At 37.8% G+C, this 24,204-nt stretch overlaps 1 protein-coding gene across 2 annotated transcripts in view; it reads right to left on the bottom strand.

Moving 5' to 3' along the window:
* Positions 1-24,204, bottom strand: part of fap (fibroblast activation protein alpha) — an 82,264-nt gene that overhangs the window by 37,924 nt on the left and 20,136 nt on the right. For both annotated transcript variants that reach the window (XM_062968625.1, XM_062968673.1), the window contains 13 exons: positions 22,758-22,852; positions 22,594-22,668; positions 22,019-22,071; positions 21,240-21,312; positions 18,265-18,385; positions 16,688-16,842; positions 15,289-15,392; positions 12,579-12,714; positions 7,368-7,412; positions 5,974-6,078; positions 5,805-5,875; positions 4,233-4,286; positions 1,188-1,312 (listed from right to left, as the gene is read on the bottom strand). In XM_062968625.1, coding sequence (XP_062824695.1) covers positions 1,188-1,312; positions 4,233-4,286; positions 5,805-5,875; positions 5,974-6,078; positions 7,368-7,412; positions 12,579-12,714; positions 15,289-15,392; positions 16,688-16,842; positions 18,265-18,385; positions 21,240-21,312; positions 22,019-22,071; positions 22,594-22,668; positions 22,758-22,852 — 1,212 coding nt within the window. The remainder of the gene's footprint in view (positions 1-1,187; positions 1,313-4,232; positions 4,287-5,804; positions 5,876-5,973; positions 6,079-7,367; positions 7,413-12,578; positions 12,715-15,288; positions 15,393-16,687; positions 16,843-18,264; positions 18,386-21,239; positions 21,313-22,018; positions 22,072-22,593; positions 22,669-22,757; positions 22,853-24,204) is intronic.

Below are 24,204 nucleotides of genomic sequence, written 5' to 3'. Positions count from 1 at the left end.
TTATCATTTATTTATGTCTGTTTCTTTGTTCAGTGGTGGGACTATTATTTGCACGCATGAACATCCAGTACAAATCATAACACTTGATCAGAGACTGAAGCAACTATTCCATCACTTGAAGGAGGCCAGGAAAATTAATGGATAACAGAAGGATATTACCTTTGACCTTAAAGACAGTTTCACATGTCCTGTACTTACTTATCAAACTGGACACAGCTAGATCTTAAGTTGGATTTGCATACTTTATTTATTAAACTAATATTTTGGATCGATTTTGTGACAGCTTTAGATCTTTCTTTGCTTGAGTTAATCTATAAAAGTCCTGTAGCAAAGACAATCTCCATGACTCCAAGCAATAAAAAGATGCATGGTTCATATCATTTTAAAATACTATATGCCAGTGGTTCTCAACCTGTGGGTCCCCAGGTGTTTTGGCCTACAACTCCCAGAAATCCCAGCCAGTTTACCAGTTGTTAGGATTTCTGGAAGTTGAAGGCCAAAATATCTGGGGACCCACAGGTTGAGAACCATTGCTCTATGCCAAGAGCTGCTTGTTAATATAATAAACTTCTATTGTTTTATTTCGGCTCAGTGATTTGTTTTTGTTCTCTCTGATCAAAAAAGAGAGAACAAAACACTACACTAAAACATTATTGCAGTTTGATGCTGCTTTAACTCAATGGCCTAGTGCTATGGAATCATGGGAGTTGTAGTTTTACAAGGTCTTTAGCCTTGTTTGCCAAACAGTGCCGATGCCTCGCCAAACTACATCTCTGGTGATTCCATAGCATTGAACCAAGGCAGTTCAATTGATGCTGAATTGCATTAATTCTATAGTGTAGATGCATCTAAAATAAATCTAAAGCCTTCCAAGTAACAGTATGAAGTCTTTCTGCTTAAATAGCAACACAATCAATTTAATGATTATAAGCTTTTGAACTCAAGTCTAAATGCACTTTCTTAAAATCAAAGAACACATGTACTATCTGAAATTTTCCAATAAGGAATTCTGACTGTAAGTTTTTCTTTAAAAACAACTTCTTGAGTAAATAACAGAACCATTCTTAAGCCCAGCCATTATTGGGCACAGTTAACAGAACCACATTTTAATACTTTGAAGCAGAAATACCTAATGGGACTTTGCAGGTGCAAATAGCAATTTTTATTTTTCAAGAGAATTCACGTACCATAACACAGTAAGGCATAATAGTTGGCATTGTAACTAAATCTTGCTCCATAGTACTGGCATCTTTCTTTCCTTAAATGACAAGTGATGCATTGCTTTGTTACAGGATTTCGTCTAAGATCAATTCTGTAACACAGAAGAAGATTAAAAAAAATACTTTTGTCTTTACCTGGAATGACATTCTAGATGAGAAATGCTGGCAGTTGTGGCCTCATAGATAATTTGCAATACTCTGCAAACAATTGATGTAGGGGGAAGGAACAGGTAGGGAGGAGAAGGTAGGGATAACATTGATCTAACAATCAGCCAGATCTCAAAACACAAAGCCCACCCAAGATTTATATACTGATTAACATGTACAGTAGAGTCTCACTTATCCAACATAAATGGGCCAGCAGAATGTTGGATAAGCGAATATGTTGGATAATAAGGAGGCATTAAGGAAAAGCCTATTAAACATCAAATTAGGTTATGATTTTACAAATGATGCACCAAAACATCATGTTAGACAACAAATTTGGCAGAAAAAGTAGTTCAATACACAGTAATGCTATGTAGTAATTACTGTATTTATGAATTTAGCACCAAAATATTATGATATATTGAAAACATTGACTACAAAAATGCATTGGATAATCCAGAACGTTGGATAAGTGGGACTCTACTGTAATAAGAGAATGTCCCCATCTACACCGCCATATAATGCAGTTTCAGAATGCAGTTTCACTGCATTGAACTGGATTATAGAGTCTACACTGTGTTCTGAAATTGCATTATATTGTAGTGTAGATGGGTTCAATGAAAGATACCGGATACTCTGAAGATGCCAGCCACAGACACAGGCAAAACATCAGGAGAAAATATTGTTACAACACAGCTATACAGCCCAGAAACCACACAGGACACAAGTGATTCCAGTTGTGAAAGCCTTCTATTGAGACTTACAAATTTGGTTCCTCCAAACAGGAGCTCAGTACCACTAACTGTAACACAAAAGACATGAACTATTTCTTCATGCTTGCATGCTTTCCTTCTACTTCGTGCCCACTCAGTAGCTTTGTGCTGCTGGGGTGGGTGACATGTGTTTATCATCTCAACCCAACCTCAAAAGCTGTGGGAAAAGAATTAGTTTGGACCTCTGGCTTGAGCAAATTGCCTGCTGCCGCCACCCATAAGTAGGGATGAAGAGGGATAAGGAGAAGGGGTATTTAGAAGAAACAGGGATGTGAGTTGGGCAAAAAGAGACAGAAATGTTCCACTCTTCTACTCTACCCACTCCTGGAAAACAGACTCTGAAAGCTTATTCCCAAGAAAATATGACTCTTGTCTGTTAAAAAAAATGTTTTCCCTTGTTTCAGACTTGGTGAACAAGCATTTTCTTCCTCCTGTTGTGTAGTATTTATTTGCTTATCTGTTCATACCTGCCACAAAATGTAACCACTTCCTTTCATAAAACAGTGCTGTTCTAGTCATAAAGTGGACCGTAAACCACAGGCATCAGACTAAGCTCTTTCCTTTTGGGAAAGGACAGTTGCAGGAATGCAGCAGTGCATCTGGATATAAGTCACCAGCAATAAGCAACATTTCAAAATGATCACTAAGTCTTTGACATCACAAATAAATAGTCTAGAGTTGATATTTCCACATGGTTTCTATTTTCTTATTCTTCATTCACATGGTCATTTCCGACTCTTTGTGACCTCATGGACCAGTCCACGCCAGAGCTCCCTGTCGGCCGTCGCCGCCCCCAGTTCCTTCAAGTTCATGCCAGTCACTTCAAGGACCGTCCATCCATCTCGCCCTTGGTCGGCCTCTCTTCCTTTTTCCTTCTATTTTCCCCAGCATCATGATCTTTTTCAAGCTTTCCTGTCTCCTCCTTTGCCTCTAATATCCTTCCCTCCAGTGAGCAGTCGGGCATTATTTCCTGGAGGATGGACTGGTTGGATCTTCTTGCGGTCCAAGGCACTCTCAGGATTTTCCTCCAGCACCAATGTTCAAAAGCATCTATCTTCTTTCGCTCAGCCTTCCTTATGGTCCAGCTCTCACATCCATAGGTTACTATGGGGAATACCATTGCTTTCACTATGTGGACCTTCATTGCCAGTGTGATGTCTCTGCTCTTCACTATTTTATCGAGGTTTCTATTACATAGTGAGTTTTCAAAGGGATAACAATTTTAAGCTTTTTCAGCACAAAAAAGGGGTTGTGGATAGGAATCTAGAAACGCTATTGAGACTAATTGATAAACAAGTTAGAACAGAATCCTGTTTGTCCTTTCACACAATGTAAATTTATGTACCCTTAACTATGTAGTAAAGTCACTAGGTTAATTGCAAATATATACAACTAATGTGCTTCAGGAGCAGGGCAGTAGCCAAGGGACGGGAGTTTAGGGGTTCAACCCCCCCCCCCCCGAAATTTGTCAGGTTTTTTTTAAAACCTGTTTTATTCATGAATTTTAACGGGTTAACCAAATCCCTATTAGTGTCCACTGAATTTTATCTGTCTTGAGCGTACACTGAAGTTTATCTATGGAGCCTGATTTCTAAATTACTTTGTGTTATGGAACTACCCTTCATGATTCGCTAAAAAAAAGTTTCAACCCCCTCCCATTTTTTTTCTGGCTATGGTCCTGTTCAGGAGCACCTCATGTGCAATAAGCAGGTTCTTGGTGTACATAAGGAGCTTTTGATACACATCAGTTATACGGCTTTGCAATTCAGTGATCAGGTTCTTAGTGCCTGGGGCCGGGAAACTCCTTTGCTGGTGTTCCATTGTACATTGATTCCTTTGCTAGTTCTGGTATGTGTTATGAAGCATCAACCCTCTAGTGATTACAGATGTCGAACATCTTTGTGGTTACATATCCTGCACATATAAGTCTTCCCATGAACACCCAAGACCCCAACAGGATTTGTCCTTAATCTTAAAAGTACAGTTCCTGAGCATTATTTACTATTGCCATTTATCTATGGGTGCATTGTAGCCTTCAAACATATATTATAAAGAAACAAATAACACTACAAATCATTTGAGGTTAACTTACTTGTAAATATTTCTTCTTCCTGGATAGCCCTCAAATTCATTGCTTGAATAAAATCTGAAAGGAAATTTATGTTGTCAGATAAACCATGCTGTATAAATGATGAGGCATTGTTTGCCATTATAAGTGGGAAATTTATGGAGGATGGGGGGGGGGGATATAAAATGGAGATGATTTTTCAAATTTGCCAGAATTGCCAAGGCTTTTATTTCTGCTGACTACAAATATGTTGAAGATTCAAAGTCGCTACCTCTATCAATGCTTCCACCAATGCTTTATTCAGGTGTCTCTTCTAGGTTAGGCTACTGAGAGAGACACACATGACACTTTATGTGAGGAGAAATAAAAAATGGTTGTTTATTTGTAGTTTGAACAGTAAATATGTGTGATGGTTTCATTAACATTGAACAGTAAAAATGCTTAACGGTTTCATTAAAGGCTTATGCTTTTCTCTTCAAAGGATGTTCATATAACTTGGTTTCTGAGTAAATATGTTCCTTCACCAAGGAAACACAAAGAGACCAATTTACTTTTAAATCCATTTCTCCTGGGATTTAAATAGCAACCCTATAGACTATAGAGTTCACAGATATAGTACTCAGCCCTTCTTTTTCTGAAGACTTTAACTGTATTTCCTCAAAGAGGCTTACTTTTCAAAACACAGTTCCCAATTGACTGAATTCCAAAAACCAACTGCTAACTGAATGAATTCCAAAACTCTAAAAAAGAATTGCCTGGCTCCAACTGTCACTTTGGCTCTGCCCATCTGCAGTTGCTAAGCAACTTCCCATTTGCATTCAGCCAATCAAACTGCACCTATTGTAATGGCTCCTTAACTGCTCCTCCCCCTTGCTCTGCTGAGCTTCTGCAAGTAAGACCTGCAAAATGGTCGTACCTTCAGCCCTGCTTACAAAATGGCTGCACACCAGTCCTACAAGATGGGACGCTTATCAACCTTGTAAGGGTGAAGTGCTCCTATAATAAGTTGCCAAATCATTCAATTTTTAGTCCAAGTATAAATTAACAGTGAATTAATTGTGAGTTTTTGTTAAACTGCTGGTGCAAAGAATATTGGAATCTCAGAGATCAGGTAATTCAACAGCTCAGTAGAAATAGATCCCACCCCAGGTAAAAAGTAGGTTATAAATCCAATAAATAAACAAACAAACAAATAGGTAAGGAGTTCAGATTTGTTGGGTTCTCTTGACTGAAAGGGATGAGCTCAATGCTAAGTGTCACATGCTTCCAGTCAGACCAAACCTTGTGCATATCTCAAAGTTAGATAAGAGTTAGGTGTACTATGCATGCTGTGCTCACAAGTCCTCCTCCCAAACCAAATGTGCTTGCAGAATTCATTTTTACCCCCCCAAAAGCTATCTATGTGTTTTGTTTTGTTTTTGCAAAAGGTCCTTTTTAAGAATATTTGTTTAGGGGAATCCATTTTATCCAGTTATCTCTTCGGTATCTAGCTTTTGTAAATGGGTTTATGTTGAAATGGAAAAACTGTTCTTGCATGGAATATCATTTTCACTGACAGATGACATAACCAACCTGTTGTCCCCACGTAATACTTACATTTCATTGTCTGTTACTTTGTAAATGTATATGGCCTCCCATTTTCCACTTGTGATTTGAGTTGCTTTATCCTATTTCAAAAACCGAAACATTAAAAGTCAGATATTTTATTGACGATGCACATCCTGGAACATATGTGAGCTATGATTTAATTCTTTGTGTGACCTACCACTGAGTCTTTGACATAATGAATATGCTTGTAGCCATCCCCATCACTATAAATTTTGTAGTATGAAGTAGCATCTGAAGTGAAATAAGGTGCTGAAACAAAGAACTGAGAGATAAAAAACAAAAATGAGAATTGTACAAAATAGAAAGACTAAACAGATCAATTCCCCTCTACCACCTGCATCAGCTACAATGCATCATATCATAGAGATGACAAGAGGTTCAATAGTAATTTACAATGCACAGTCCCATGTGACTTCATTCAGAAGTGAAGCTAGCCGATAATTAATATTATTAAAATCAAGACCATTAAATACAAACCTGAAATGATACATGGTCTCAATATAATCATGCAACCCAGCTGCAAGTAGTGATATAGAAATATTTTTAAATGAAGGGATCTACAATCAGCTCTCTTTATTCATGGGTTTTGCATCCATGGATTTAACCAAGTCTTCATTTTCCCATGAGCAATGTGTAGGCATGCCCTGCTGTCCATCATTTCAAAGATCCTCAAGCTTTCTGCAACACTCATTTGTTTGCCATTTTATACAAAGGATGCCATTTTACTACTCAATTGTATATCATGGGACAAGAGCATCCATGCATTTGAATATCCACGGAAAGTCCTGGAACCAAACCTCAGTGGATAAAGAGGACCCACTGTTCTAAAGTCAACCTATAGTCTTAGGCTACTTGCAAAACAAAGGGGATTGTTCGCTTTTTATCATCTTCCAAAAAGTTTAAGGGATTTCATTTTGTGTCCCAGTGCTATTATTCTAACCTCATGCAAAGGCAGACTATATATGTTTATAATTATTTAAAAGTATTACTTAACTAATATAACAACAACAACTTTATTTATATCCCGACCTATCTCTCCAAGGGGACTCAGGGCAGTTATGTCCTTCCCACCCAATCTAGTACTGTATGCTGATTTTATACATGCATTATAATAAGTTTGTGTAGACTTTGATCTTTATTATTTTTAAACAAATGATAAAGTTTATATTGTGCTATCAACAAATGATGAGGCAATTGTTTTAATCTTTTTAAAAAAGCTTTATAGAAAAAACACACATTTATCAGAAACAGCATTATAGGAAAATAGACATCATATATTTTGTAATTTTTCCTTAGTATATTTATTTCTGTGTTCACAATTCTAAAATGTTAATATGTCTCACTTCCGGCTGCTGCTTTTTTCATAAAAGAGAGTTCATAATAATTTATTTGTTGAAAACTATCGGTTTGTACCTAGTAAATAAAAACTAGTTTTTTTTAAATCCAATCTATTTAAAGCCATGAAGTAACTACCAAGGTCATTGCCATAGATTAGCTAAGAGATGTGTATTTTCAATGCAATCAACAGTTCAAAGATAATAAAAATCATACTCCACCAGCCCATCCTGTGTGGCTCTCCTCTATATGCTGTTGATTCTGTAAAATTAAAACAAGTCAATGGTATCAGGATATGTGTGGTGGAAGTCAAATGACACCTTCATACGGTAGGAAATATAATTTTTAAAAGCTGAACATTGAAAATTAAGATCTAGTTTAGACATTTTATTGAGTGACAATAGTTTCCATGTCATGTAAAAACAGAGGTGTCTCTTCCTTTTTATTAATGCCCAACTTTGAAATGTAGTGACTTATCCAAACAGCCCCCCCTAGCCAGATCTTCAAGAAAAAATCAAAAATATTGGTGGATCCATTGATTAGAAATATTCAGCTCCACCATATATAAGACATTTACAAAACAAATGGGTGTTAATTATTTATCCATGAAAAAACCCCAAAATATTATGCATTACATGAGGAGTAGCACACACCTACCTACCATTGCAGTGAGAAATCATCAGACAAACACATTCAACCCTAGCTATTGTAAGGACTCTAGTTAAATTCAGAGGAAACAGGGCAGGGTGAGTATATAATAAATAATATGATTATTCCTGCCAATCAAAACATCCTGGCACTTAGATCCTATGAGTCCTAGCTCCACTCCACTATGGGATGGTATCTCAACATTGAAAAAGTAAAGCTCAGATGGCTTCTGCATATGAAAGGAGCATGTGGATTCATTATTCCTCCTATAAGACAAAAAAAAAGCTATTTTCAGCAGACCCTGTATCGATCATGAGATAAGAGCACTTTTAAAGTGGTTACATCATCCTAAAATGTGTTTGCCTGAATTGAGTCTTTTTCTACAAAACCAGAAATATATGATTTCACCAAACAAGAAAATTACACCAATATCCTAAAAGTCTACCACATAATTTGGACACCAACTTCAAACTTCTTAGCTGCCAAATTGTTTAAATTAATATGCAGTTTAGTTGTTTAGCATTCTAGTTGCTAAATTAAAATAAATGATCAGTTGGCTACAGTTGGCAATGTTACATTCTGTTGATTTATAAACACATAACATGTTTATTTGCTTTTTATAGTTATTTAAGTAGTGTTAATGAAATATTTCTCCATGGTCTACAGCCCCGTGAAATTTATTCTCTGAACAAAACATATTGCATGTTCAAAATCTATAATGTTACATCTCATCAGCAGTCGGGGTTACTATGCCTCCTCCCTTGGGATAAGTAGTGAATTCACTAAACCATTGTTACTGTTGATAGTTTGACTGGAAATGTCAAGGGGTCAGAAGGTATTTCAAGATAATGTCTACCAGCTAGGTTTATTTATTTGGCTTTGTATCTTATGAGGCCCCTGGTGGCACAGTGTGTTAAAGCGCTGAGCTGCTGAACTTGCGGACCAAAAGGTCCCAGGTTCAAATCCCGGGAGCGGAATGAGCGCCCGCTGTTAGCTCCAGCTCCTGCCAACCTAGCAGTTTGAAAACATGCAAATGTGAGTAGATCAATAGGTACCGCTCCAGTGGGAAGGTAATGGCGCTCCATGCAGTCATGCCAGCCACATGACCTTGGAGATGTCTATGGACAACGCCGGCTCTTCGGCTTAGAAATAAAGATGAGCACCAACCCCTAGAGTCGGTCACAACTGGACTTTACATCAGGGGAAACCTTTACCTTTTTTACTTGTATCTTATAAAGGGAAATAAAATATAGCCAAGGTGTGCATCAGGGGGCAGCATTTTCAGGCAGAGACCAAAGGCCCACTGATGCTGCTAACACAGTAATACCTGGTCCTGCATTCCCCCACTTCAGTGACCGCTATTTGGCCACTTTTGGAGAGATGCCGATATGCTACACACCCAATCATCCTCTGGCAGTAAATCCTCCTACCATGCCCCTTGAATTGAAAAAAAGCTGATGAAAGGAAATTGGGACTGGGTTGTAACGGTATCTAGCTAATTGGTAACAATGTCAATGGACCTTTTCACACATGCCACTGGAATTGCCACCAATTGTGGTGATTCCAGCGGTGCCTGTCGGGGCATGTGGGGAACCTGTTGCCCCATATCACCCAACTTACTGGAAAGTCCATCCCATAGGGAGAAGTGTCCACCTCCCAGCTTTCCCTGTTGATCCCGTGGTGCTGTCATGCTGGCATGCACCACTTCGCCTTCCCTTTCACCATGCAAGCCCATCGGAAGTTGCAGTGCATCATAGGATGGGAGCTGCCGGGCTACGTGATGAAAAGGAAGGTGAAGTGATGCATGCCACCAATTACACGCCTGTTTGATGAGGTTAAAGGTCCCCTTCAGACTCTTATGGGATAGTTTTTGAGACATTAAAAGCTTTGGTTCATCTAGAAATAAAATTTGGAAGATTATAATAGTATATGATAACTGGTGAGAATGGTTTATGCACAGAGATGGAAGGATCCAGATATCTCCATACAAGAAGAAAGGCCGATGAAGACCTGTGAATTAGCAAAGGTAGACTAATTGAATATGCTGATTGAGAAATCTTTGACCAACTTTCAGAAAGACGGGCTTGTTTATTACTTTTTCACAACAAAAGGGGCAAATGTCTGAGGGGCAAAAAAAAAATAAAGTTATTATTATGTCAATTACGTTGCACCCAGCAGAGTTTACCTTGCTCTCAACACCAACCAGGAAATCAAAAGTAATAGTAAAACAGTTTATTGATAAAAACACATATAAAAAGGGAAAATCACCATAGGAAATAGGAAAGGCAAAATCCAAGAGATAATGAGGAAAAATAGTCAGTCAAGCAATATGCCAGACCAAACTGGCAATAGGAAAACAATCCAAAGGTAATAATCCAAACAGTTCAAAGCTGTTTCAGGGAACAAGGTACAGAAATCTCAAAATCCAACAGAGTAAATCCAGAGAAACAAGGAACAAAACATGAACATTAACCCAAAAGCCAGACTATAAAAACTTCTTATACTATGCATCCAAACTCCTCAGATCTTGAACTAAGACATGGACTGGAAACAAGACTTGAGATCCTCCCTTGTTCAGCGATGTTGCCTGATCTGCCTTTAATGAAAACACCCTTTTCATTCAAGGACCACAAAACATGAAATCATGCCATTGGCATCTGCTTTTGACACTTCAAGGTATTTTCACGGATTCAGTTTGATCTCCGGAGCTTTGCCCCCTCCTTCTTAGAATTGAGCTTCAAACTCCTACTATCAATTACAGGTATGTTTCCAGGGGAAACTCCCCTCTCATGAGAAGCTTCACTCTCTTGCAGTTCCTTATCTTGCATTGCTAAGGAACGACTAGGGCAAAGAATCTCCTTATCGTCCAGTTTGTAAACTGCTTCCCTCTCCAGTTCCTTTCCACAGGCAGAATCCAGCTCTAAAATCCCTTCATTTCCCTCACAACCATCCCCTCATTGTGAACTACAACAAACTGGAAGATTTATGAATTCGAAAAGTATTACTTACACAGAGAAACTAAACAAACAAGAAAACAATTCTATGACTCTCGCACTCACTATCTGATGTAATACCATTTAAAGAGGGTAGAAAATAATGAATAAAATAATCAGATAGTGAGTGCGAGAGTCATAGAATTGTTTTCTTGTTTGTTTAGTTTCTCTGTGTAAGTGTGATTCTGTGATTGTGTTTTGACGTCAATTTGTAATTACTAGTAGTAGATAGAATGTAGTTGTATAATTTTAATATTATATGCCACAAAATCTTGCTCGTTTGTATCATTTTGCCATTCTGTTATGTTCCATCCTTCTTAAATAAAAAAACACTCTAAAAATTGGCTAACTATATGAGTGGATTTGGAGATCTTCTAAATGATCACAGGGACCTGTCTTATTTTTTATTCACTGAGATGTATTTGCTAAAATAATGAGAACAAATTCATTACCTACCTCTGGGCCTGCTATATAGTGTATATATATTTATTATCTCCCGGTATATGAAGTCATCCATGTTACATACACATTATTACTTCCAGATTAACTGGAAAGAAAAAGTAAGAGGTGGAAATAGAGTTTCCTAGAGCTCTTTTGAGCAAACATGGCTTAATGGAGTTCTCACATCTGTTCACACTCCTGTTAACTATCAATTGGTGCACAGACTGATATAATAAAAGCACTTTCTAAACTGAGTATGATAGAAGTTTCAATAGCAGTTCTCATTAGGCAATGAAATGCTAAGGAGTGCAATTGTCATGGGACTTTGAATCTGACGTTGCCAGGACCTGTTTCCAAGTCCATTGAAATACTTCAGTCTCAATATGAAGTACTGGCCTTTGCTATTTTCAGTAAGCATAAACACATCAATCTATTTTACTTTCAAGCAATCTCACCTTTTCCAGTTTCATGTCTATTTCATTCCACTTCCATATTCACTATTAATGTTTTTTCATTAAAAAGTCCATAGAAAGCGCATATGCATTTTTCTGTGCATTTCTCTTAATCTACACACTTTGCCCAATAAACACATATTTGCAATACATTTCTTATTCCTAGGATTAATTTTCACATGTTACTGTCACTAATATACACATTTGATGCCTTATTTTCACTATAGTATATAGCTGGCCCTGCATATTACAGATTCTGTATCCACAAATTGAGCCATCCATGGCTTGAAAATATTTTTGAACAAATCTCCAAAGCAAATCTTAATTCTTCTATTTTTATGTAAAGGACACCATTTTACTATGCCATTGTATATAATAAACCTTGATCATTCACCACATGGTGTCCAGGAACCAAATCTCAGCAAACATCAAGTGCCTACTATATTTTAAATTGGAGAGCTGCATCGGAATATTTGAAATATATATTATATTAGCATATAAAGGTATTGATGGTGGGGTACAGTGAAATAGACAATTTGCCAAATGTCTCCTTCCATCTCCACTTCCTACAAAGAAATATAAAATTCTACTCTGTGTTCCATGTAGACCACTAGTCTCTGCCACCTGTGGTGAATGAAAGGTGAAATAATCCCATTGATGTTTCCAGGGTTATAAGGATTGCTACAGGGCTGAAGGTGTGTTGCGACACAGCCACATTTGTTTTCTTCAGATTCTTTGATATGCTTCCAACAGGAAGAGTATTTAGAAGAAAAGGGAAGCATGAATTCCTTGGGTCTCCCTTCTCTCATACCTCAAACAGCTGGAGAAAACAGCTGTGAAAAACTTTCACAGTGAACTGCAAAAAATGTTTGAATTTAAAGAAATAACAGTACCTCTGGGCAGGTCCAGGATCTGGAGCGATCATTGTAGTCACAGATAGCTGAGACAGAGAAGTTTTGAACCCTTTTCAGCCACTGCACACAGATTCGGTTGTCTGTTGCCCAGGTAATCCAAGTGACATAGTGGTCGCTGAAAAGAATAGGACAGAGAAAGTAGCTATTTTATAAAAGTGAAGGGAACCAATCTGTGATACTATTAATTAATAAAAACATTTGACCTATACTTACAAGAAATCCCCAATCAACATGTTCAACATGTTCAAAGAGTACTGAATACTGGGATCTACGACTTAGTCTCCTGTTTTTAATACTGTATCCTGCTTGTTGATTTTAATGATTGTTTTTATTAATGTTGATGTTTTTTACTGGGATAATTGTTTTATTGCTTTGTTACTGTTATTTGTTTGTTTTATCGGGCCAGGCCTCATGTAAGCCGCCCCGAGTCCCTTCGGGGAGATGGGGCGGGGTATAAAAATAAAGTTGTTGTTATTATTATTATTATTATTATTATTATTATTATTATTATTATTATTATTATTATTATATAGCTTTAGTCTGTCTGATGTGAATTTAAGTGAGGTGGGGTGGCTGACAGAAAACTTTGTAGGAACAAAGTCCAGAAAATGACATTTTGGCTGCAGGAAGGAGGTGAGATGGTAGAGGCTTTGGCTTTGCCTGGAGTTGATGTAACCGAGGGATGGGGAAAGTGTAACCAAAAGGTCACTTGGTACTAATCTAGGGACATCTGTATGGCTCCAATTCCCAACATTTGAGGCTTATTTTTTTTTACTGCTCTGAAAGAACTCAACGTTTTAAAGCCAAATAGCAAAAACTTCTCTCAAGCCTTCAAGAGGCCTCGTGAGTCATTTTGCCGCATCTGTTTCAGCCATTTCATCTGTTTGAAGACAATAGCAAACCTCTACTTAAATCCTGCCCATAAAACCCTATCAGCATAAGATGGGGATGACTGGAAAACAAACGAGCAAACAACAGAATTTTTGTCCAAAAAGAAATCGACAATCCAAATTTGGGGGGGGGGGGGATTTCCCCAGGTCTATCAAAGGGTCCCTGAAGTTTTAAAACAAGGGTCCCCAAACTTTTTAAACAGGGGGCCAGTTCACGATCCTTTGGACCATTGGAAGGCCGAACTATAGTTGGCCACCGAGCAATAATAATAATAATAATAATAATAATAATAATAATAATAATAACAACAACAACAACAACAACAACAACAACAATAAAAAGAGAGTTGAAAGAGACCCTTTGGGCCATTGAGTCCATTCCCCTTCTTTCTTTGTGCACCGAAAGCACAAGCAAAGCACCCCTGACAGATGGCCACCCAGCCTCAATGTTAATGATAATAATAATAATAATAATAATAATAATAATAAAGAGGGTTGGAAGAGACCCCTTGGGCCATTGAGTCCAACCCCCTTCTGCCTTTGTGCACCAAAAGCACAAGCAAAGCACCCCTGACAGATGGCCACCCAGCCTCAATGTTAATAATAATAATAATAATAATAATAATAATAATAATAATAAAGAGGGTTGGAAGAGACCCCTTGGGCCATTGAGTCCAACCCCCTTCTGCCTTTGTGCACCAAAAGCACAAGCAAAGCACCCCTGACAGATGGCCACCCAGCCTCAATGTTAATAATAATAATAATAATAATAATAATAATAATAATAATAATAATAATAATAAAGAGGGTTGGAAGAGACCCCTTGGGCCATTGAGTCCAACCCCCTTCTTTCTTTGTGCACCAAAAGTACAAGCAAAGCACCCATGACAGATGCCCACCCAGCCTCAATGTCAATAATAATAATAATAATAATAATAATAATAATAATAATAATAATAATAATAATAATAATAAAGAGGGTTGGAAGAGATCCCTTGGGCCATTGAGTCCAACCCCCTTCTGCCTTTGTGCACCAAAAGCACAAGCAAAGCACCCCTGACAGATGGCAACCCAGCCTCAATGTTAATAATAATAATAATAAGGGTTGTAAGTGAAGAAGAGACCCCTTGGGTCATTTAGCCCAACCCCCTTCTGCCCTTCTGCCGTGGGGGCCGGATAGATGGCTTCAATGGGCTGCATCCGGCCCCAGGGCCTTAGTTTGGGGACCCCTGTTTTAAAAGCTTGATTAAGCCATGTCGATTTTGCTCCCTGCCTCCACCCATTTAGATCATGCATTCCGCATATACTGCGTGTAATCGTAGGATCAGTCTTAATATTTCCATATCCTTTCAATATATTAGAACTACTGCCAAGAGAACAATCTTAAAAGGGGGAAACCCCAGGTTCTCCTAGTAAAGTTAAAGGTTTCCCCTTGACATTAAGTCTAGTCATGTCCGGCTCCTGTGGGGGGTGGTGCTCATCTCCATTTCTGGGCCTAAGAGCTGGCATTTTCCCTAGACACGTCCCAGGTCATGTGGTCGGCATGACTACATGGAGCGCCATCACCTTCCCGTCAGAGCGGAACCTATTGATCTACTCACATTTGCATGTTTTCGAACTGCTAGGTTGGCAGAAGCTGGGGCTAACAATGGGAGCTTACCTGCTCTGCAGATTCGAACTGCCAACATTTTGGTCAGCAAATTTCTCAGCTCAGTGGTTTAACTCACTGCGCCACAGCGGCTCCTGCTCCTACTGGTGATAAAAATTATGAAAGGGAAATGACACATTTAATATATTACCTTGATGCTATTGTTGCTGGAGCAAATATCTCCTTAGGACCAAAATGTTCAGGGTTTGTAGTGTCTATAACAAACACTCTAACGGTAGGATTTTTTGCTCCAGCCTTCAAAGGAAAAATATCAGAATTATCTCTACACAATTTAGTTCACATTTAATTTTTAAATATATATATAATCACTTGTTTTACTTAGAAAGACAGGAGTTATCCTCATCTATTTCAAGCATACATGGTGAAACTGCTTTTCCATAACGTACTTCTTACCACTTCTCCAGATTCCCCTTGACAAACCAGAGGGCTGCTGTTATGTGCGGCATTGTTGCAGGTCATTTCTTCACCATGTTTTCATATTCTCCCAACATTTCAAGGTGGTAAAAGTTATCAATGATAAGGAAAAGACCAACTAGAAAAGGAGTTTGATCAAAATGTCATCACACTCTCTAGAGGAAATGCAGGGCATTTCCTTTTGAGCAATAGAAAGCGAGCTGGTTTCTGTTTCAAAAAAGTCCTCTTCTGCTATTTAAATTGGCCCAGCTCACTCTCCCCAAATATGGTGGAAATGTTCCATACATCTCACAGGGCATTCGGGGTCATATAATTGGCCTATACGCTCAAGTCATTTGGGAGAGATTTAATTCAGTCAGACAGAACTGGTGACAGTCACCCAGAGGACATTTTCTTCAGCCTCCCCTAGATTGTGGAATGACCTGCCAGAAGAGCTTGGACAACTGAATGCATAATAAATCCACAATAAAGACCTGTCTTTTCCAGTAGACCTATACTCTCCAGGGGATTTTTAAAAAATGGACCCGAAATTATGATTTTTAAATTATGTACTGGTTGCTTTAATATGGATGTATTGCATATATTCTGTAAAATTGATATTTTAACTGGTTTATGTATTATGTGTTTTCAACCAATGGTATTTTAATATGTTGTTGTTTCCCACCTCAATCCATGGGAAGAGACAAGTAAGGAAATAAAAATGACTTCTACTGTAATAATTATAATTATTATGGAGCAAACATCTAGGGGCCTCCAAACATGATAAAAAAACACCCTCTGCAAACCCTAGAAATCATTTGGATGCTTTTGGGCTAAAATTCATTTTGAAGCCGAGGAGGTCCTTGGAAGCAACATATTGCCAACCCCTGTACTCTGTCCATCCCTGCTCTAAAGGGATGAATGAATACATCCAAAAACATATAATAAGTGAAAGGAATGGATTGGATTCCTCATTGTGTCATTTTCCAAATATACAATGCGTAAACCACTATTTAAATCAAACCTATGCATTACATTTTGTGGTGAAACCCAAGAAACTCAAGGATTATTATGGTAAAACGGGATAAAATCATATTGAGTGGGCTATGTCAAATATCTAAAAACAAACAACATACCTTTGGATATGGAAAGGTTATTTTTCTAGGATACTGACTGTCACCATAATATGAATATTCAATCACTGGTATTTCAGTGTCATTGAACTGTAAATACGCCACATTTTTTGCATTTGGAGACCACCACAGTGCGTATTTAACAGCAAGCATTTCCTCTAAAAGAAAGAACAGCAGATGTCATGTATATTCTACTAATATGACACAAAAATCATTATAATCGATCATGTTTTTATTATAACATTTACAAGGAGCCAAGTTTATATTTAGAATTATTTCTCCAACAAGCTGCCATTAACTAACATTAACTGTATCCTATTGTTAGACTGACAACTAAAATAGTACAGGACACACTGTTTATACCATAGAGATTTCTCATCTATATTTTCTTCTGGATCAATATCCTAAACCTAAGAAAGGGCATATGGCACATATGCACCCATTTTGAATCTGGTGTGACTCAGTAGATGCTCTGGTCAAAAATTTGTTATTTGCCTGTTTTTTGCCAGTTTAACCTAGGTTTTTATTTGAAGTTACTCATCTATTTAAAAATAAACAATATAATCTTAATAAACACAAAGTTTGGAAATAATGAATAATTAACAATATAAGCTAATAATTCACTAGCCTTTTCAGTACTTTTATGCCACCCAAAGTTTCATTTTTGAAGTTACTGGGTTCATTTAAATTGACTGGGAAAGTGGGAACATTTTTTTTGGTTAATGCAAGGAGCGTGTAGGAAAAACTTTGAGATAAAGAAAACATCATATAATATTGAGGTTTGTACAAGAATAAAACTTGGCATTTCCTAGGTCCTTTCCCCTTCTAAAAGTGCCCAAAGTATCAGATCTCAAGCTGGACAAAAAAGAACATCCCAGGAAACATGGTAAGGGGAAGTCTAAAAACAGGGGATCCAGTCTAAATGCAAATAAATATATCATTATCACCTCCTATCTATGCTCTTCAAAAAGGCTAAGTCAAATAAGTAAGAAATGAAAATAAAAGATTAGATCTTTTTTCCATCTTGCAGCAAAAACACACCAAGTATCTTGCAGGAGCATATGAATCAAGGAACGGTTTATGGCATAAACTCTCAGGCTGTAATCAGTTTGCTTCATCAGCTGCAGGAATGACCATGCATAGAGACTATTTCAACAACTCAAAATAATATCGTATAGAACTGGTACCACGTGAAGAACTAATCCAGGGAGTGAACCAAATCACATGACTTTCTTCTGCAAGTTTCCTCCTCACCATGAGTTACGATTGCCAGCACTGGGAGGAGGGGATACTGGAGGTCCAACAACATAACAACATAAATAAATATCCCAGGAAACAAGGGGAAATCTACAATCGGGTTATGCCATAGCTGTATTGTTTTTCTGAGGAAAGATTATGAGGAAGATATGAAAAACCTAGAAGGAGAATGTTAAACCATATGTCTTTCAAAAACTGCAAGCATTATGAATAAAAAATGTTAAGCAACATTTTGCTGCCATTTAGTGGCCTCATGGTTGTTTTTTTTAAAAAAATTACTAAACAGTTGCCTTGCAAAGAAACAACACTGAGAATCAATTTACCTTCATAGACCCAGTCTGGAATTCCATTAAATATTTGATTCCAATAACCATTTTCAGTTATTTGAATAGCAGGTTCTCTGGGATCTTGTTTCAAATAGATATTATTCTGATACACGTAAGCCTAAGAAGAAAAATACATTTTTTCAGCGCATGCACAAGATAGAATGAACTGGATGATGTCAATGCTATAGCACAGAACACACCATATCTGAAAATGTGGCTGAACCCCAAAATGGTGTGATTTGGATTTTCATTCGTACAGATGAAGATGGACCAATCATCAACCAAATTTACTGTGCAAATGGAAGTGCTTTATACACAAAGACTGTTACATCCAACCCATTGACACTATAGCATGGCATAGACTAGCTTTCTCCACTTTGGTGCTCTCTAATGGCCATGAAGGATGGGGATGACAGACTGCTCTTCAAAATGTCTTGGGGACAACTTGTTTGTGAAACATTGTCATATGCAAAAGTAGTGCTTTTATGGGGTTTTTTTCCTAGTTGCCTTAGGTTCAGAGATGTTATTTCTCTGGGAAAACCTTTGCTCCATGAAGTTGGCTCGATGTCTAAGGTCAAGCAGTTACTACAAAGTCCACTCTATCACATAGATGTGTTGGGTAGACTAAATGCTACCCAACCATATGTTTATTTATATACCCATCCAGGATGCCTAGAAAACAATATGGTATAGATACGGGCAAACTTTTAGGTTATGATATGCAAATTCTCATGCCATTCCATTTGGATCTCATAAGTTTGGGTTAGTAGTACATTATACAGGGAAGTGGATTTGCATGGATTTTTGGTGAGTCTACTAGCAAAAGCAAAACTTCTCCATCCAGCAGAGACAGAAAGAAAAAAGTAAGTGAAAATATATTTAAAAATAACTATATTGAATCAAAAGCCCACATAGTCCTATATTCACAAAGTATCCAAACACTGCTTGAAAGTCTGTCAGGAAGACATGAAGACAGCTCCACCAGTCACTGTGATACAAAAGTGTCCTCCCTCTGATATTGGAGATGTTATATAGCTAGCTACCAATGGCCATAATCTCCAGGAATATATTTTATTCCCTTTTAACATCTTTCAAATTGGCAACCATAATTGCATCATGTGGGCAGTGAAATCCACAGTTTAATTAAGTTCTGTGTGCAAAGGATTTTGTTTGATTTGTCCTGCATCTTCCACTACTCAGATCACTAGATAATTCCGGGTTTCAATATTATGACATTGTAGGATTATTCACTCCAGTTTTGTGCTCCTTAATCCTTCCTCTCACTTCCTTTGTTTTCAACACATGGACAGCAGAAGGGAGAATGCATTTCTGATCAGGAGAAGTATCATGGACAATACTCTCTCAAAAAGGTAGGAGAACTACCAGAATGTATTTATTGTGTCAGAAGCGAATTGAGAATACAGTTATAATGTATAAAAAGCTTCAAAGATAAAAAAACTTGGCATTATACTAAATTTTCTTTGACCAGTAGTTGTCCACTTGGAGTGCCTCTGGTGTCACAGTAAGAAGGTTCTCCACTGTGCAAGTGGCGGGGCTCAGACTGCATTGTAATAAGTGGTCTGTGGTTTTCTCTTCTCCACACTCGTATGTCATGGACTCTTAAGATTAGCTCTGCATTTCGTGGTACCAGAACTCAAGCTGTTCAGCGTCTTCAAAGTTGCCGGGTCTTCTGTGTGCCCAGGAGGGAGTTTCATATCCGGCATCAGCCACAGATTGAGGTTCCGGGTTTCAACCTGCCACTTTTGGACTCTCGCTCACTGAGGTATTGCTGCAAGTATCTCTGTAGGTCTTTGGAAGCTATTTCTTGATTTAAGACATTAGCATGCCAGCTGGTATCTGAACAGAGGATGGTCTGGACATGTCACTGCCTTGGTCCTTTCATTACTAGCTGCCACTTCCCGATGTATATCAGGTGGTGCAATACTGGCTAAACAGTATAATTTCTCCAGCGGTGTAGGGCGTAGACATCCTATGATAATGTGGCATATCTCATTAAGACCCACATTCACTATGTTTAAAGTGGTGAGATGTATTGCACATAGCAGTAGAATAGCAAAGCGCAAGGGCAGATGTTTTCACTATGCCTGGTTGTGATCCCCCGGTTGTGCCAGTCAGCTTTCATATGATACTATTTCTAGCACCCACTTTTTGCTTGATAATCAAGCAGTGCTTCTTGTAAGTCAGAACTGCCAGAATGTACTTTGCTGAGACATGCTCCACTTCATCCCAACACATTCCAACAGGTAATCAAGACAATACTGAAGCAGAGCAGAAAATTGCATGCACATATACAAATATCCCCAAAACAAGATGCATAGCATCCAAACTGGCAAATGAGACAAAAAAATCCACAACAAACTTCCTCCTCTTTCTGGCAGTAACTATTCCAGTAACAACAAATCAATTAAATAATATTTTCCTTCCCTATCAAGACATCTACATTTTGCTGCTTGAGAAAACTACTACACTTTGTCTAATGGTATCGTCATTCTTGCATATGCTTTACATAACTTGCACAATCCTAGTTATATGGAAACCACTGTACAGGCAGCCGGTTTTGTCCTCTAACCCAGCGACCTAACCTTAAGTCTGTCTATTTAACCTGGATAGACAGAAGATGGCCAGAAGCTAGAGTCTTGAGGAATGTCGCAAAGGGCCCTGATGTCTTAATTCTAATCCTTTGGTTTGTCTAGTTTTGCATAAACCAAAGTGCTTCAGCCTGGATCAACCAATACACTGCTGCAAGCATTCATGTTTATTTAGCAGAGCCCTTCTAATGAGGCATTTACCTCTATGAGCCAGTGAAGTGTTACTGTTAACCATTCAATATTCTTAAGCACAGTCAATAAGCACAGTTAAAAGGCCTGTGAAAATGATATCTGAACAAATACTGAAGGCAAACAAAGCTTCTCTAAAGTAACATTATTCTCATACTTCATTAGTTTACTGACCAATTTGTGTCCAACTGGTGACCAGGCTATATACTGAATGTTGTGTGGAAGTTGATATTCGGTGGCAAAAATCCTGCAAAAGCAAGCAAAAAGGACAGGATGATAAAGTGCTTACTAAACTCCGTATTTTCTGATGACCACAATATTACCATGAGTAGCATTTAAAAAAAATACATTCACTTGTGCTAAGCTTGAAAGAAGAGGCACTACCCAGGGAGCAATTGATCCACTGAGTCCAATCTTCTTTCAATTCAGGAACTTCATCTAGATCAGTGGTTCTCAACCTGTGAGTCCCCAGGTGTTTTGGCCTACAACTCCCAGAAATCCCAGCCAGTTTACCAGCTGTTAGGATTTCTGGGAGTTGAAAGTCAAAACATCTGAGGACCCACAGATTGAGAACCACTGATCTAGAGCATCCCCAGCAGGTAACTGTCCAGTCACTCTTTGGGTGCATTGATACTGTAGAATTAATGCAGTTAGGCACCATCTTAACTGCCACGGCTCAATGAAAACACAGGAGTTGCAGTTTGATGAGGCACCTGTACTAGTTGGCTAGGAAAGCTGAAGTCCTTGCAAAACCACAACTCCCTTAATTCTATAGTTAAAGTGATGTCAAATTGCATAGACACACTCTGAAACAGAGTAAGACATAGAGCAGAGCTTTCAAGGAAATGATAAGGATGGTAGGTAGGATGGTAGTTATTTATCAAGTGTATATTATTCAGCCAAGGTAACAAGCCAAAGTTTAAAATGAAACAAACAAGTTTGACTGATCTTACCCATTTATGAGATCGTATATGTGATAAGATGCTGTATAAGAGTATCTCCAAAGCTGAAAACGTTAGTTAGAGAGATAATATAATTAGTTGACAGTAAAATCAGACAGGTAGAAGTTACTTAAATTTCTTTATTCCTAGGAAGCTCTCCACTCTTTCCAATACCACAGTACATCGAGGGATTTCTTGTTGCTATTATTGTTGTTGTTATTACAGTATTATTATTACCCTGTCTTTTTCCAGGATTGAGACTCAAAGTGCTCACAATCTAAAAAGCAATATGGCTAAAAACATACAAAAGGAAAAAACTAAAATTCTTGGGAACAAAAGTAAAGCAAAGTTCATCCTCAGGTTCCATAGAAAATGATTCTTTTGGTAGTGGGATGAGCTTTATCCTTTGCATTAAAACATTGTAAAATGAATCCTCCTTCGCCTGACACATATTAACACATGAAATTGTTTCCTCCTGGAGTATTTGGAAAGAAGACTGACAAAGAACAGAGGATTTGCTCCTCGTTCCATTCCCAAGAAAGAGGTGATGCTGCTCCCCCCAGCCCCGCATAAAACAAACATTTTACCTTAGAGTAGTTGCTTTCTAACAGAATAAAATTCTGGTCTCCTGACAGTGCGTAGTTTGTGGCATTCACTTTTTTCTGGAAAACAAATATAACGGTTGGAATCCGAAGTATAACTGTCACTTTAATAGATAGATTTGTTATTTTAAAACAACAATAATACATACAAGCGTACTGTTGGTCAGGAGGATGACTGACTGGCCAGATTCAACATTGTGAAGAACCACATCATCTTCATCTGTCTGGTGAAGATATTCATTTCCTTTAAAAAAAAAAAAGCCATAATTGTCCTTACTTTTCAAATGCAATCTCACTGCAACATCTAAGAACTCATCCAGGAGAAGGGGAATAAATACTTAGAGTAAGCATTGTGTCTTTACCATTCTTTCTTGTTTCGGTTTTGCCTGCAGATTCTCAGATATGCATCCAAACTTTTCCTGGAAACTCTCTGAATTTCTTTCATTCCACCTTCCCTTGTTCTTCCTCCTCCCCTTCCCACTGAACACATGTACCATCTAGAATTTGATTTTCACCAATTTCTACGGAGTCTTTTTTGTCATCCAAGAGTTATAGTTAAAGTGTTTTAGCAACATTACACTATTTAAACACTAAGCTAATTTTGTTTTGGTGCAAATATTCCTCTTTCTCTAGTTTGATCTGCTGAACCTATGTCCTGGAAATCATTAGTTGTGTATATAGATTGTAGCCATATTAGCTAGTGTCGGTAAATACAAACAGACAACCAGGTAGAGATACATTTCATTTTGGTAAATACTAGGTTACTTTAAACTAAGATGAGAAGTTAGAATGAAAATGGCCTTGATAATGTCAGCTCAGCAGTTTCCTGGAAAAATTTTCAAGTGAAGGAAATGTCACGTGAATCTCCAAATAAAGTCAGACTTCATAGTAATAAAACCTGGGACTTTCAGAGATATTTGCATTTCCAAAATAAAATCATGCTACACAGGAACAAAACCTGGGATTTCAGAGACTCTGTTCTCATCTGGAGGGATTCTGAGACTTGTATTTAATAGGTTGGTTGGTATCACCTTGTTCAGTTATTTAAAGCATTCTTTGTTCATATTTAAAGTCAAAAGCTATTTTACAAAAAAAAAAAATCTGAACGAAAGGACAAATATGGGCAGGAAATAGGACATGGACTAATGATACTCCCAGTTAGCATTTTGTGCCAGTGTTATTGATTGCTTCAGCACATCGCTGCGATATAACTGTATTTATCGTGTAGCTGTAACTAATTTATATACAGTTGCTTATAAAATAATATGAGAATTAACAGACATGTATAAAATCTGTTGGGCCTTTTTCAAAACATTTCTCATCAAGGACTGGGAAAACATGGGATCAAATTCCTATGTGATCACAAAGCTCACGAAGTGTGTTTGGATCATTAATTATTTTGACCCCATATTCTTTACAGAATCACTGTTAAGAATAAAATTGGGCTCCTTGGCGGGAAAGCAAGATAAGAAACAACAAAAAAGAGAGATTCCATCTAGTGAGTACTGTACTGGGGACTAGCAACAGTTTTGTATATAGATCTTCAGAAATAGGATGTCATTCAGGGAACAGCACCATCAACATATGTTTTATACC

Source organism: Anolis carolinensis, chromosome 1 (assembly GCF_035594765.1).
Source record: "Anolis carolinensis isolate JA03-04 chromosome 1, rAnoCar3.1.pri, whole genome shotgun sequence".
Lineage (NCBI taxonomy): Eukaryota > Metazoa > Chordata > Lepidosauria > Squamata > Dactyloidae > Anolis > Anolis carolinensis.
This window is presented reverse-complemented; position numbering and strand designations above follow the sequence as displayed.